General features: G+C 45.8%; 1 protein-coding gene across 2 annotated transcripts in view; it reads right to left on the bottom strand.

Moving 5' to 3' along the window:
- The window catches only part of NT5E (5'-nucleotidase ecto), a 40,600-nt gene that overhangs the window by 18,131 nt on the left and 5,971 nt on the right, over positions 1–16,498 (bottom strand). For both annotated transcript variants that reach the window (XM_069489041.1, XM_069489042.1), the window contains exons 2-3: positions 4,362–4,584; positions 567–755 (exon numbers count right to left, since the gene is read on the bottom strand). In XM_069489041.1, the coding sequence (XP_069345142.1) occupies positions 567–755; positions 4,362–4,584 (412 nt within the window). The remainder of the gene's footprint in view (positions 1–566; positions 756–4,361; positions 4,585–16,498) is intronic.

The raw sequence follows: 16,498 nt of genomic DNA, 5'->3' as shown, positions 1-16,498 counted from the left end.
GTAGGGGGTGAGAGTGCACGCTCTCCTGAGCACCAGGGGCCATGTGGCTTCCAGGACACTTGCAGTCCTAGGACAAAGCAGAGCTGGCGCTCAAACCAGAGTTCCAGCTTCTGCTAGCTGTGCAACCTACACATCAAATCCCATCACCCTGGGCTATAAAGACCCTATTTATGTTATTTTGTTTATGCTTAAATTTTTTTATACAATACGCTACTTTTTGATATGAGTCTATAATAAACTGACTTTTGGTTGGGGTTCAGTAAACTTTTTGTTTTATATATACAGTATATATATGTTTCATACTTGTTTTATGTTCATAATATACATAAATAAGTGGAATTGACTTATAGTCATGAAACCAATAAATTATTCCTAGTAGTCTCTGAGTAAGATTTACACCTGTTGCCATTCCATGTGTATTACATATTTAGTGTATTTTAGATTATGTAACATATATTACATATTCAATATCAGTACAAATAATAATAATAACAGTTACAAAGGCAAAAGAGACAAATTCACTTACGTGGACATCCCGGCCCACGTGATCCTTTCGGAATGATTACCTGTGTAAAGAAATGTGTTGGAGTGTCCTCCCACCACGACATCCACACCCTTCACTTTCTGAGCGATGAGTTTATCCATTTCAAAACCGGAGTGTCCCAGTGCAATAATTTTGTTCACATTTAGAGTTTTTAGCTTATCTACTTCGGGTTGCAATGCAGTGATTTCATCTTCAAATACTAAGTTTGTTCCTAAGGAATAAAATAGATAAAATAGGCATTTATTAACTATAAGTTTTATTATCTTGCTTATTGTATGTACTAACATGTCAATGATTTAAGTAAGAAAAAATGTATTTATGTGTTAAATACAAATCCCCTAAGGAGTAAATAAAAATTCAAATCAATATCCTCAATTAAATTCACTTTATGTTGCATTAATTTAAGGTTGTGGGTGATATTATTTTCCTCAAACTCCATCTCAAAGTACGAGAAAGCTTCAGATATGATTTGTTTGTACATGTTTTTATATTTAGACTTCCATAATACCAATGCAAAAAATGCCTGAGCACATAAGCATGATGTATATATAAAATAGTATTAGTGACTCCAAGGCATTGGTTGAAAATTTGGGATAACTTAAAACTGTCAGCATTGGTCCTTGAATGCCAGTTTTAACATGGCAGGTAATAACTTTGTCTTGTTCACTTTAAATTACTGTCAGCATTGCAGCATTACTGAGCTCTGCGTTAAATGGGGCCTTCTAAATATTGCCGGCACTGGAAGTGTGTACATTCTTCACTGGCTGCTTACTCTCCCCCACTTAGTGGATAAACGATCGCCTGTTGGTATCCACCGGTGAGCACGAGTCTGACTACATAGCCTGAATGCAGCAAGATGCCTGATTCCTCCTACTGGCTCTGCAACCACACCTCAGCAAGCCTTGAGCTCTTACAGCTGTGACTGGCATGACTGCAAATACAGACAGACATGCTGCCCTGAAGTTTTGTCCAGTACTCTGCTACAAGGGACTCCTCCGGCTGATCTCGACTCCCTTATGCTAACTTCTAAGAACCAGCACTACACTGAACATGCCAAAAAATGAGTAACATCTCGCCAAGAACTTTTAAAATGTAGGAGTCTGTAAACTCCAGTTTGAAAAGCGCTAATCTTTCCAAAGAGCAACCAGACTGTTAAAAACGCATCCCTTGTTACACTGTGATGTTTAGGAGTCTCTGTGTGCTTCAGTGGGGGAACCCCCGGGTCCTTACATTAGTCAGCTCCACATGTACAAATGACCATGGAAGATAAACAGCATGGCTGATGTCACAGCCAGGGAGGCCACGGACTGACAGCCTGAAAATCAGCAGCTCACAGACGTGCTGGATGGCAGTGGTGTCAGTAACTCACAGGCAATGTTACAAACCAGTTGTGACAGCTTTACCACCATTGTCTGTCATCAGAACATCATGGATAATCTGCTTCTTGCTGGTCACCCCAAGAAGCCCATGGTGACCCCTCGCCTTCTCTATAAGCCTTTCCCTGAGCAGCCCTTTAAAACGACAAGGTGCATTCCCCCCCCCCCCCCACCTCGCTTTCCTTTCCCTCTCCTGCTTCTCCATGGCACTTAACCACCTTCTGACACACCAAACATTTGACTCTTTTATTTTATTCTCCCACTGAACAAGTAAGCTCCAGTGGGCAAGAAGTTTTTGGTCAGTATTCCTGGTGCCTAAAACAGTGCCTGGCACATGGACAGGCGCTCAGGGGCATGAACGCATGTGGAGAGAATACTGCCATCCACTACTTTGGTTTGGCTGGCGAGAAGGAACAAAAAAGTTCAGAGAGATGCCTCTGAGGACAAAGGAATGTGTTTTCCTCAGAAACCTCACAAGGACCGGGCATCACCTATATAATACAAAGCATAGAATATATTTTGAGATGTTGTGAGGAGAGTTATATTACAGAAATGTCATTACCTAGCTAAAATAAATGTATGTGCTAGAAATGGCCTGTGGATGCCCAGGCAGCTAGGACTGGGAGAACTGGGCTTGATTAGGCGCTGGAGATCTGCGGGAAGAAGTCGTGCTGGGCTGCTGGGCCTGTGGTCTTGGAAGAAACTGGCACTCCCGGGAACCTTGTGTTCCTCCCACTCCTTTGCCCACACGAGGCTCTGCACGATGCAGCCCCTCTCTTTCCGGAGCTGCTGGAAAAAGCATTAGCCCTTCGGATCCCCTCTCTGTTACAGCCTGGGAAAGGACTGGTCAGAGTCCCAGCTGGGGTAGTTTGATTTCTGAAGCCCCTGTGTCTCTCCACCAACACCCCCATCTCCTACCTGCTTAGTGGTGACTATTAGAGAAGGGACAATAATACTTTCCTCCAAAGCACAGCTGAATTTCTCAGCCATGAATCAAGCCCTGACCCAGTTTTCAGCTTTCCCTGCTCAGAACCCGTGTTCCAGGAAACTGAACTATCTGCTATTTAGTGATTGCGGTCCCTATGCTTTCCTGCTCTCACCTGTTCATTCCAGCAACATTTACTGAGAACTTACCATATTCTGGGCACTGTGCACAGTCCATCAGGTGGCCAATAAGACAGTTAATGTCTCTGCGTTCATGGAGCATGTGTCCTAGCACGTGACTCTGACTTCACTTCTGGAATGTCCTTTGCCCCAGGATGCTTTACACACCCTCAACAGGGCCAAGGTGGCTCTCCAGCAGGGCTACCTAAGCAAGACCCTCTCACTCGTCTCACTCACTGCCCCTCCCACAGCCACCCCACCCTGCCTCCACCGCTGCCTCCCGCCAGCTGCAGGACCTGCTCACACCCCAGGCTCGCACAGCTGACCCTTTGGTTGTTGCTTCCAATGGCCTGGATTTAACAACGACAACAAAAATAAATACAGATTTTTTTGAACTGTTAATTATATGTCCTTTATCAGTTATGAAAACTGTTTCTGGATAATACTAGGTCCTAGTTTCCCTTTTTTTTTTCAAATATGGAAAGACATTTAATTTGGAAATTTGGATAGTTTAGAGAAAATGTCATTTTTGTTCTCACTGCCAAAAATATTCCTATAAAAGTGGCTCCAAATCATTTCCTTTTTTTTGAGACAGGGTCTCACTCTGTTGCCCAGGCTGGAGTGCAGTGGCGTCAGCCTAGCTCACAGCAACCTTGAACTCCTGGGCTCAAGTTATCCCCCTGCCTCAGCCTCCCAAGCAGCTGGGACTATAGGCATGTGCCACCATGCCCAGCTAATCAAATTGTTTCTTGAATGGTCATACGTGTGTGTGTTATTACACATGTATGTGACAGACATATGAGACAGATATATCATAAGACCATTCAAGACAATATATATATTTCCCAGAAAGCCAGATACAAGTGCATCATTAAAACAAGAGATAAATAATGAAAAGGAAGAAAGGAGAGTCAACTAGACATGTAACAATAATAATGCCAGAAAAGGAAAGATAAGGTAGGCTGAGGTGAAACCCCAGCTCTGGGCTCCCCGGCTCCCCAGGAAGAAGGCAGTGTGTTTCGGGGCTCTCATTCCCTAGCAAATGAATCGTACTGTTTAGCACTGGATATAAATGGTGTTCTCTTCCAATTTTGAATGCACTAGATTAAACAAAGGTACTGTTTGTGTTAACAAAAAAGGTCATTGAGCAGAAGAGGAAATGTCCTGAAGAAGTAACTCAGAACAATGGAGAGTCCACCAGATGGTCTCATCAGTGTCATCCTCAGTACGTCACTCGCCCAGTTGTTCCCACTTTTATCTACAGTCCATAAAAATTGCGCCAAGCTGTGATTTAGTGCTTCTATTTTCAAGCAGTGTGCTGTAAAAGGAGAAAATACCTGGATTTGAGAGAAAAGGAGTTTCTTTTGAAGTGTATCCAACAATTCCCACAACTTCATCACCAACAGAAAGAATTTTGTACGGCAAGTAAAGTCCTGATATTTGAGATGCCAGTGGTCCTTTTGCTTTAATGTTCGCACTCAGAATTGGAAACTTGGCCTCTTTGAGGAGTGGATCCATCAGTCCTTCTACACCATTATCAAATTCATGATTTCCTAATGCCTGCATAAAAGGGGAAAGAGAAAAAGAATTAGGTCCCAATAAAAGCATACTTTAAAAAACATTACATTAGCTCAGTGGCTCCCAAAACTGGCCAGACTCCACGAGACAGATTTCGAGGCCTGTGTCCTCCTCACCTGCAGAGAGCTTACTCAGGAGCCCTGGGGTCAGACCCAGGGACACTCGGATCATCGGGCTGGTTGAGAATTGCTACCCAGGTCTCACCCCACCTAGTGAAGGTGGTGTCACCCAAGGTGCACAAGCAGCAGCTGGAGAGCTGTCAGACGTCCACGTGCACCACCCTCAGACCTGGCGCAGGTTTGAACATTTGCATTTACCAGGTTCTGCCCAGCCTTTCCATGCTCTGTTTTCTCATAAACCCACATTTCAGACCCAGTCATTCAAACAGCCGTCTGCTGGGGAGAACGGTTAACATCACCAGGACTACAGCATGGATCCGTCGAGGGGGACCAGAGGCCTCCTTCCTGGTTGCATCTCCTCGGTCACACTCCCCTAAGGTCCCACAGTCGCTTCTTCCCTCTAATACACCTGGGAACATGGAGAGTCCCAAGGGCAAGCAGGAGCCAGCGTCTCCACGTCACAGTGCGGCTCTGGCTTCTTCCTTCCGGCGGTTCTGAGCACCCTGCCTTCCCTTCCCAGCAGTTTCACGTCTGACGAAGAACTCCCTGGTGGGCCTCCAGCAGGTTCCGACCCACTCTGCGTGCAGGGCTTCGGGAGGAGCAGGCATGTGTCCAGCAATCCTCACTTCCCACCTTTTTTGCTCCCTCCCATTGCTCAGTGGTCTGGGGGTGGCTGCTGGGTGCAACACCACCCCAAGCTGTCATCTCGCAGCGCCCCCTGGGGAGCAGAAAGGTCCATGCAGGGGTCATACCAACAACAGGTGACAGGCCACCCGCCCTCCCCAGAAAGCCTTCCATCGCTTCCTCCACGGCCTCTGGGATAAACCCGTCTTCTCTGGCTACCTACCTGCCTACGCTGGCTGCCAAGGCTGTTTTGTTAACTTGGTACTTAACACCAGTGAACCTCAAATTTTCTAAATATCACATCCAATTTTGCTTCACTCTGTGGGTCATCTGGGAACAGGCCTGAAATGCTGGCTGGTAACCCCTCCATCCAAGCAGGGGCCCCGTGTATTCTCTTACCTCCCCACCCTCTTCCTTCCTCGCTCATTCCACACTGCAATGGCATGTTGGCCGGTCTTTCCTGTGCCTCTGTCTCCTGGCTGGACCGAGTGCTCCTGGGCCACCAGGTCCTGCTGCCTCTCCTGCTCAGCACGGTGGCCCCCTCCCCCGGCACACAGGCATTCACCAGGAGTCTGTGGCTCCAGGGGTTGTGCATACATCCTCATATGCACGTGTTTATGCAGAAAAAGCAACACAATGTCTTTGCATTCCCACATACCTGTCTCCCCTATTAAATGTAGAATTAATTTCTTTCTTTCTTTCTTTTTTTTTTTTGAGACAGGGTCTTGGTCTTTTGCAAGGGCCAGAGTGCAGTCGCATCATCATAGCTCACTGCAATCTCAAACTCCTGAGCTCAAGTGATCCTCCTGCCTCAGCCTCCTGAGTAGCTGGGACTACAGGCGCAACCACCTCCGGCTAATTTCTATTTTTAGTAGAGACAGGGTCTCGCTCTTGCTGAGGCTGGTCTGGAACTCCTGATCTCCAGCGATCCTCCTGCCTCGGCCTCCCTGAGTGCTAGGATTACAGGCATGAGTCACCACACTTGGCCAAAGGTAGAATTTCTGAATTTGCCATTTCCCCCATCTCTGACGATCTACTCATTTTTACCTCTTCCTCTTATCTTAATTAACTTCCCTCTTAAAATCTAATCTAGTCTTAAAGGTGCTCTCAGTCTTGGGTAATTATTTTTTTTTCCCTTCTATTTTTAGAACATTATAGTTTCTTCCTATGGTGAAATATCTCCTTTGTTATATGACAATAACTATCTTGCTTAACTGTAAAGTTGTTTTGTTTTTAATGAAAATTTCTACAGTTCTTCATGGAAAATTATTCAAACCGTCAAGCCACCTTGCAGTTTACCAGAAACATTGTATTCCTAGCATTCGGCAATAGAGGAAATGATTGCTTTCACTTTCTTGTTTCGTGTCTTGCCTTCCTCCCCACCCCAACTTGAGTGTAGCCCCCCAGAAAGCAGTGACTGTCTTTCCACTTCTCCTCTCCCGTGAGGAGAAGAGCCCGCGTCATGGTGCTCGATGCTATGGATGGACAAACTCAACGATCTCATTCCCTTTCACATCTTCAACTCCAAATTGAAGGTCTCTCGCCCTGAATTTTCTTTTCTTTTCTTTTCTTTTCTTTCTTTTTTTTTTTTTTTTAGTTTTCTTTATTTCAGCATATTATGGGGGCACAAAAGTTTAGGTTACATATATTGTGCTTGCCCCCCCACCCCCTGAATCAGAGCTTCAAGCATGTCCATCGGTTCGCATCGCACTCATTATGTATGTATATTCCCTTCCCTCCTCCCCCCTCCCATCTGCCTGACACCCAATGGATGTTGTTCCTATATGTGCTCTCAGGTGTTGACCAGTTAAAACCAATTTAATGGTGAGCACATGTGGTGCTTATTTTTCCATTCTTGGGATACTTCACTTAGTAGAATGGGCTCCAGCTCTATCCAGGATAATACAAGAGGTGCTAGATCACCATTGTTTCTTATAGCTGAGTAGTACTCCATGGTATACATATACCACGTTTTATTAATCCACTCATGGATTGATGGGCACTTGGGTTGTTTCCACATCTTTGCAATTGTGTCGCCCTGACTTTTCTTCTGCCGTCTATGTCAACTGCCATGTGGACATTTCCCCCCAGTGTTGCAAAGGTGCCCCAGCCTTACCGTGCTCAAAGCCCCTTCCCTGTGTTCCCCATCTTGGCCCACGGTGCCTCCATTTACCCAGCCAATAGCCAGAAACCCTGGAGCAGTGGAGTTCCTCCCTCCCCCGTCTCCCTCGGACCCCAGCGTGCCTCCCCTTCACCCTTTACCTGCCCTCCCCCCGCCGTGACCATTTCAGTGTGCGCCTCCCACTGGCTCCTGCACTGCTACAGCAGCTCCCGGCGGGGCTTTCGGCTATCATTGTTCCCCTCTCCAAACCATTCTTTATATTGCTGCCAGGATAATCTTTCTCAAATGCAAATCTGACCTTGTCACTCTCCACCTTAAACTCCTACAGAGACTGCCTGTACAATAAACTTCAACATCCTGAGCAGGGACCTCAGGCTCTCTGAGACCAGGCTTTGCTTCCCCTCCATCCCCTTTCTGAGCCCCCCTTACTGTGTGAGGCCGCATGGCAGGACTGGCTCGCCACTGATGAGCAGTGACCCCGGACACTTTTCTAAACCGCAATTTTCTCTGGAAGGGCAGTGAATGAATAAACAAACAAGCGTCGTAATAAAAATGAGCCAGCACTTGCCACATGCCAGCATCAAAGAAAGTGAGTTTGCATAGACAATCTGGGAGGTTGGCACGACTGCTGTGTTCATTTTACAGAAGAGAAAATCTGAGATCTAGATAAGTTAAATGAATTGTTGAAGATCACACAATCGATAAGTGGTGGAGCTGGGACTAGCATCACTTATGTTTGATTCCAAAGCGCCTAACCTCTATGCTCGGCTGTAAAGGGCTTTGCACAGGAACACACACACACACACACACACACAAAAAAAAAAAACCTAACTACTTGTAGTTTCCCGTGATCTCACTTTTCTTTGTCCCTTTGTATATGATACACAAATGATGATAGATGGATGGATAGAAAGAAAGAATAGAATAGAATATTGCTTCTTCACATCATTCAACTCTTTACACTTATTCAACTAATGGCTTTAGCTCCTGAAGTCTAACAGTGCTTCTAGAAGAGAGGCTTTCCAAGAGCCCTTCATCGGGCTCCCTGAGTTAGATGTCCTTCCTCTCTTTGATGGCCACCTCCGCAGAGCCCTAGCAGAGCTGTCACCTGCCAGCGGAGTAGTCAGCCCCTCCAACCCGCAGCAGATGCCCTGCTGAGTGAATAAATGAATGGACAGAAGAACCGCAACAACTATCTTTTCTTTCTATACACAGCTAACTTTTCCTACAAAAATTAATGCAAACAAATTCCTTTGTGAATACTTATTTTCTTTAGAAACTCATATTTTCATTTCCCCACCTCAACTTTCCCCTATCTGTTTTTCTTCTGTTGCGCCTCTCAGAACCTAATGATTCATAAGCTCTTGGGGAGGCTCATGCCGCTGTCTGAGTATACCCAGGTCCCACACGCTCAGTGGGACTCAGGAAATGTGTTAAGTAAACCAATCTTATCTATTCACTGATATTATTTTCCTTAACGAAACAAAAATATCTCAGGAAAAGATTGCCCAAGAGAAGAACATTGAGTAATAAAAGATGGAGCAACAGAACAGAGCAGATAACAGATAATGTCATTCCACCTTTTTTGGTCCTTTCTGGAAGTTCCCATGCAACTTTCCTTATGTGTGCTTGTATATTTTTTGTAGCTGAACTCTTACTTGCCACTTACTGTTTACTTAGGCGGGTGATTTCCATGACCCTAAATCATATTCTTATGCCCTCACTCTCTTGCTTTCCAAATACTTCATTTCTAATATTCAGCTCATTCATTCATTAACGCTATTGATTCACCAATTCTAGCCTTGTGACAATCTTTTATGTTTTTACCACCAACACTAAATTTCACCAAGTGTATTTTTCTATAATATAAGCTGGGCCTAGCAAAATTACCTTCGGTATCTCCAACACCAGAATCATAGAAATACAATGTGAGCATATAGTCCACCCCCAGCTCCTCACCTCAACCACTTTCTTTTTCTTTATGCAGGAGAAAGCCTAAAACACTTTTTTTTTTCTTTAAAAAAAAAAAAACAAACTGATGAATCTTATATGAAAAAACTTTCCGCTCACACAGAACAGTTTAGCAAACTTTAAAAAAAATTTGTTCCATTCACAAACAAGTGCCAGTAAGATATGAGTAAAAATATAAAGGTGACTTATAAATTAAAACACAGGAAATGAAAACAAGAGAACCTGTGGTAGTTGTCACGAGAGGTGGTTCTGAAGGGTCAGGCTGTGAATTGGGACGCAGTTGGCCAAGCTTCTCACCTGCTTCCAAGCAACTGGGTTTCTCTCATTTTACAACGAAGACACTGCTTCACTATGCTATCTACCAGGTTTGTTTCATATCCTGCCGCCTTCTGAAAAGTTTTAGCGGCTCACATACTAAATCATAGAGTAAAATGGAGCCTATTTAAAAGGAGCAGGTGGAGTGAGCATTTTATTATTCATTCTGCAAACATCTGCTGGGCACTGGTGCCAGCCAGCGCTTGCCTGGCGTCACTGAGGACACAGGGGCAGTGGATGTGTGAACAGACAGCCACAGTGGACAAGTGCTGTTAGAGACACCAATAGAGAGAGATGTCCGCAGTGGTGGTGTCATGGAGGCAGCTCAAGGAATTCACGCTTGAACTGTGTTGGAAGCAGCTTGTGGCATCTGGGTGATTTAGTGTTCCTGGAATTGAGGGCACCTGGAACTTAGGCAGGAAAAATGATGCAGCTCAGCGCTTCCCTGGGAGATCAGGGAGGGTCTGTGTGGTGTGGGAGGAGTCAGGACTTTCATTTCAGAGGGAAGGGGGAAGCACTGGAGAGATTCACTGTGGGGGCAGGAGGCAGTCAGGGTGTGTTTTGGGAAGCCGAGTCTGCTGCCTCTGGGGAACAGAGCGGAGCTGTGTGAGCCCCAGGTCCCGAGACTGCCCAGAAGCCTCTGGGATGGTCCAGGGACGCGGTGGAGCGGGGCAGTGGGAGCGTGGTGGGGAGGAGTTGCTGAGGGGATGGTGCAGGAGTGGAAGCGACAGGACTTTGTACCTGCTGGACATGAGGGCATGGGGCAGGGACGATTGGGCTGCCCCAGGTTCCACGATTCCTCTGCATGTTTCCAACACCTGACACCACGTGCATCCTCAGGGCTGTCTCACTTATGGGGTCACCAGGGTAAGTGTCCTTCTCTGCAGTGGTTCACCTGGCAGGGGGACTCTTGGGCCAGTGGATGGGGAGGAGCGGAGAGCTATGGGAAGGGCATGGGGAGCAACCATCAAATCACTCCCGACCACTCCACAAAGTGTCTCCCGAAACAAGAAAAGGGCGAGGGGGCAGGGCCCTCTGCCCCACCCGCCTGCCCCGCCCAGGCCGGTGTGTTTCCGCAGCGTCTGTAACCCCTGCTTTCAAGCTGGGCAGACCTGAAATGCGGTGGTGGTGGTGGGGGGTGGTCATCTCAATGTTTGAAAAAAGTCTAAATTTTCTGGTAACCCTCAGAATGAAAATTCTGCTACAGCTTGAGGCAAACTAGCCAAGGATGCTGCATCAGGAGCTCCTCACAGCTTTATAATCTGGGCACACACGTTTCCCTGCTGAGATGTGACCTAACTAACTGCTTCTTGGCCTGCTAGCTGTTTCAGCTCTCAGGGCTTTGTGGCCTGCTTGCTTTCTGTGGCTTAGTTTCCTGCTAAAATTATCACTGTGGCCGTTGTGTTCATTCATCAGGGGCTTTCAGATGGAACTCTTTACCAGTTTGGTACCTGAGGACAGAAAGACTGTGTTTTGTAACCTTTTTGCCACAACAGCACACATAGAAAATGATGATACTTGCACAGAACTCTATGTGGCACAGATGAGGCCACTAGGGGCAACTGGACCAGGGGCTGAAGGACCAGTAGCTCCAGCCTCGGGAATTAATTCTCTGCCTCCCCCTGCCCCACACAACCATTAGTTATTGTTCACTCACTCAGTAATGTTTACCAGTATTTGTGTTAGATAACTTAAAATGGATTATGGGGATCAAATAATGCATATTGTTTAATTGTTTAATAACAAAGAGAGATAGCTGTGATTAATCCATTGTAACTGGGGAAATCAGGAAGTTGGAGATTTCTGTGTAAAAACAAAACGAGAGGCCTTCATAGAAGGCCATCAGATGGCCACTGAGCTCTGCGTGTCCCCCTGCAGACCACACAGACCAGCACCAAGGCTCAGGCCTGGTCCCGAATTCCTGTGTCAGACACCACCTCCGACTTGCTCTCACGCCAGGTGTTTTCATTCCTCTCATTCTCATCCTACGCAGTGTTCTCACTGTTTCTTTCATTTGTCCATTTACTCAATACCACTGGGAGTGTGTGTTTACAGGAAGAGAGCAAGTGAATAAGGAAGAGCTTTGGGAAAGAAAAAACATACAAGTTGGCATGTCACCGCAGAGGCAGCGTGGTCAGGCAGCAGAGTTTGGGTGTGACTGCTGAATTCAGTTGCATATTCTATCCCTACTCTTTGTGCATCAAAAGTGGTAAAGAGAGAAAAGTCAGAAGGATTCTGCCCTCTTTATTTAGAAGTATAGCCTTTGGCATTTTTTACTTGCTAAAGATGTGTTTTACTGCTGTTAAAAGCCAGTAAGTAGATTACATGCTTATAATTATTATCTTAGTGCAAGGATGGAATATAATTTCATCTCAAGGCCATCTCTAGTTGAGTGACAATAACTCCCTGCAGTGTAGGAATAAGTAGGATTCTGAGGCTCAGTCCAAACTCAGTGGGAAAGACTGACTCAGTCAGTCGTCATCTGCCAAGAACAGAGAAAGGGGTGGGGGAGCGTACCGTTATGGTATCATGCATTTATTGGCATTTCAACTTGAGTGGGTACTAGGTACCTTCCATTTAATTTGGTTTCCAAGAGATGATAATTGATTCCTATTTTGAATTCTTTTTAGCATTATAGTGCATTGGAAATGAATCAATGAATAGAGATGTGATTACTTCATAATTACCTGAAATTATTTCTAAGTAAGGATGTTGCTTATCCCCAAAGGGAAGGCAGTCTTTGGCCTGTATACAGAATTCATGTGAATTACAAGCCGAACTTTAGACACAAGCTTTCCCTCACTCCTAATTGCAGGGTATTTCTCATAAGCAAAACAAGAAACTTGACATCAGAAGTCTTAGAATATCCTCATTATTCCATTGCTGATTCATATGACCTTCTGGTTCTTAGTTGAAAGGGGTTTCATCAAAGCCACTGGACTTTCATAAACTATCCACAACAAATGTAAATATTAACAAATACCTTCATAAGGTATTAAAAACATCATACTGTATTCCGCAGAGTTCATTTAACAATAACAGAAGGATTTTGAGTCACAGAAGAATCAAATCTCCTTTTGTCCTTAAAATTTTCATTTGTTTTTGGCGTTAAATAGCAGGCAACATTTCAGGTGTTTGAGTGCCAAAAATACTAGGCTGAGCTAGGCTAGGGAATGGAAACTAGAGCGGTGAAGTAGTAAAAAATGTTACAAGTGAAGACAAGAGGCATGTCGGAAGGAAAGCAAAGGAATATTAGACGGGAAACAAAGGAAAGGAGAGTTGATTTAAGAACAGTGTAGTATACATGATGCAGAAGAAAAGAATTTTTTTTAGTCCAAAGCTATTCGTCAGAGGTTTTCAGCACATTTACTTAGCTAGTCCCTTGCACACTACCTCATTCGTTAGGGACTAGAGGTTGCAGGAAGCCCTATAAGCTAAGGATTAGCAAGACAGCCTGGTCTATTATACAATGGGGCTCACTTGCCAGTCACTCAGGGACACTCAACAACATCCTTAAGATGGGAGGATTACAAATGACCTTTGGTTTGGCTGATACGTTTCTGGCACTGTTGCCCACTTCTGATGTTGGGCTGCCCTCCGTTCCTGCAGTCCTGGGCCAGGCAGGTCAGCGCCAGCAGGTGAATGTGGCATCCCACTGAACAGCAGAAAAGACCCTAGGGCTCAACCAAGCTCACCTGCACTTCAACATTTGTTGAAAGAATGAATAAATGAACAAGTACTGAACAGACAGCATTTCACTTTTTCTGTATGGGGGAAAATGTCCAAATTCTCCATAATGCAAAATATGCATATCAATGTTACATTTAGAATTAACTGCTCAACTAACTAGGGTCCAGGAAGGTTTAACTACATCTCTGAGGGGCTAGAGGGCTCCAGCTAATGTCTGAATTATATATGGAGAACCAACTATTCAAGGGAGGGAAAAGAAGTATCAAGAGAATATTCAGATTCTAGTTACGTGAAGAAAACAAACACTGAAGGAGTTTATACAGCATTCAAATGTATTCGTGAGTGGTGTATGGAAAGCTGCCAATATGATGTGTGATTTGTTCGGTTCTTTCCAATTTTCAGTTAAGAAAACACGGATGCTAGGACAAGGACAAGATAGCTATGAAGCTACCTTTGTTTCCTTACCCCCTGCGGAGCCGTCTGGCCCAGCCCCTTTCTGGTCTGGAACTCAGGCTGGAATGAAGGAAGCAGCGGCCTGAGGCCACAGCCCCAGGAAGTGGGGGGGCGGAGGGTTGTTCTCATCTCTGAGGCCTGGGATCCACAAACCCCTAGACACTCACAACTTCTGAGATCTGAGCTCTAGGAACAATTACTGATCGTCTTTGCCTTTTTAAAAATACCATTGCCACCAGGATCTCGCTTTCAAGCTTCCCAATCTAGCATTGCTCATTTATCTTCCTCCAAACAGGGCTTTGTTATTGAAGATCAAGTAATTCTGAGAGTTCCCTTAACACGAGAGCCCTTGTAAGCACTTGAATATAAGGTGACTTCTCTTTTCTTAGGGACGAGCTTTCTGGTGAGAAGAAATGTGGTGTTGATTTGGGCATAGGCAAATAGGAGGTTCTGATGTTGTATCTTCTGCAGATCAGATGTTTAGCTCGAGAATCCCCCAAGCATAGGTGTTAGAATTTCAGTTGCTTTTGCTTTGCTCTGTTGTCCTCTCCCCTTTGTAGATCTTACCCAGCCTCTCTATGGGGTGAAGAAAGGCTCAGTGGGCATTGCTCCCTCCACTGTCTTCTGAACAGTACGTTTCACCTTGCAGGGCTTAGTCACTGTTCTCAGTACTTAGCAGAGAGCCTGCACACAGTAGTACCGAATGTATGTTTGTGGACTGAAAGAATACATGAGCCCCAGAGACCACAGACTCAAAACTGGGTTCATCCTTGTCCCTTTTCTTAGGCTGTCATTTCTGTTGCTAATAGAGCAACACTGCACAGAGCATCCTGGGACCCTCCCCATCTGGGAGCAGAGGCCAGCTGGGGGCGCTGAGAGAAGCCCTAAGCTATTGCTCCACCCAAAAGCAACTGTGAAGGAGAAATAAGGGAGTTGTCAAGCAAACTTAGACTTGGGTGTACAATTAAGCCCAGAGACAAACCAAGTTATGCTGGCAGATTTAGAAGCAAGAGAGAGGGCTGGCAGAGGCTGCAGCACTGAGAAGTGACATACAGCAGATCAGATGAGGACACCACTGCCAAACACACATAGCTGACGAGTGCAAGAGCCAAGACGTAAAACCTGGGTGTCCTGACGTCCTGTCCAAACCTCTTTCCATCGCTGCTGTCTGCCACAGCCCTGCAGAGTCTGATCGTGCCCAGTACGGCCAAGAAAAGCTTTTTAGTACTTGAAATAGCAGGCCTCAGCTGTCAGGGGTAAGCGTCAGTGGAAGAATCGCACTCCTGTGGAGCAGCATCAAAGCCTGCTGACAGCCAGCACTTCCTGTGGGTCAGCCATGTGCTCGGCACCTTACAAGCATTATGGTCTTTTCTAAACCCCACGACAACCTGTGGGGTGCAGACTACACCACACATCTTACACATGTGGAAGTGCAGGCTTCATGAGAGTAAACAGCCTGTTCACAGTCCACAGGTTCTCAGTGGTAAGAAGGGAACTCGGTCCAAGTATCACCCTCAATTTCACCTTCGCCGTATACCACGCTGCCTGCCTTTTGAAACTGGTTCCCGTGGATTCAGCCTCCCCTTGACCACAGTCAGTCTTCATTGTCTCGCACCTGGACTACTGCCCACCCTCTACCCTGGGGTCTTCCCCCTCCCATCCATTTCTGCTCATCTTCTAAAACTGTGATTTTCCCTACGTAGCTGAGAGGTTTTGTCCCTCACATCAACCAATTTTCCAATTCTCTGTGACCACTAACATGGTGTCCAACAATCCAGTTCAACTCTGACACTATCTTCCTGGACTTAGCATCAGACCCCACAAGTTAAAAGGCTCAGTCGCACAAGACTGCCCCCACTTCAGATGCCAGTCGAGAGCCCTGGGCCACCTGTACTTCTAACCAACCGGCTAGAAACCAGAGGTTCCCACGATGCCATCCTCAGGTTTGATAATCAGCTAGAACAATTCATAGCACTCATAAAAGCATGTTACCTGCTACTGCCAGTGTATTATTACTACAACTCAGGAACAGCCAAATGGAAGAGGTGCACAGGGCAAGCCACTTCCATACCCTCTCTGGGTGCTCCACCTTCCTAGCACCTCGATAGGTTCACAAACTTGGAAGCTCTCTGCACCTGGTCATTTAGAGGTTTTTAGGGACGTTTCACTAGGGAGGCATGATTCACTGAATCATGGGTCATTGGTGACTGAACTCAATCTCTAGCCCACCTCCCCTCCCTGGAGGTAGGGAAGGGGGAGCTGTAAGTTCTAACTCTCTAATCATGGGATGGTCTTCCTGGTGACCAGCCACCAACTTCAGCTTCCTGAAGCTAGACAGGGATCTCCAGCCACCAGTGATCTCATTAGTGTACAAAGGTGTAAAGGAGAAGACAAACTTTTCTCTTTCAACTCTCACACTCAACACTTCTGGGATCAGATGTGTGGGTTTTTCACCACACACCAAGCAATTCTCCAGAGGACACAAACTGCGTGTTCCATAGTTCAATTCCATTCTGACACTATCTCGAGATAGTGTAGGATCCCTCAGTTCCATAAGACCGCCCCCTACTTCGGATGCCAATTGCAAGCCCCAGGATGTGAT

The sequence above is a fragment of the Eulemur rufifrons genome, chromosome 15 (genome assembly GCF_041146395.1).
Source record: "Eulemur rufifrons isolate Redbay chromosome 15, OSU_ERuf_1, whole genome shotgun sequence".
NCBI lineage: Eukaryota > Metazoa > Chordata > Mammalia > Primates > Lemuridae > Eulemur > Eulemur rufifrons.
The sequence above is the reverse complement of the archived record's forward strand: the minus strand, read 5'-3'. Positions and strand labels throughout refer to the sequence as shown.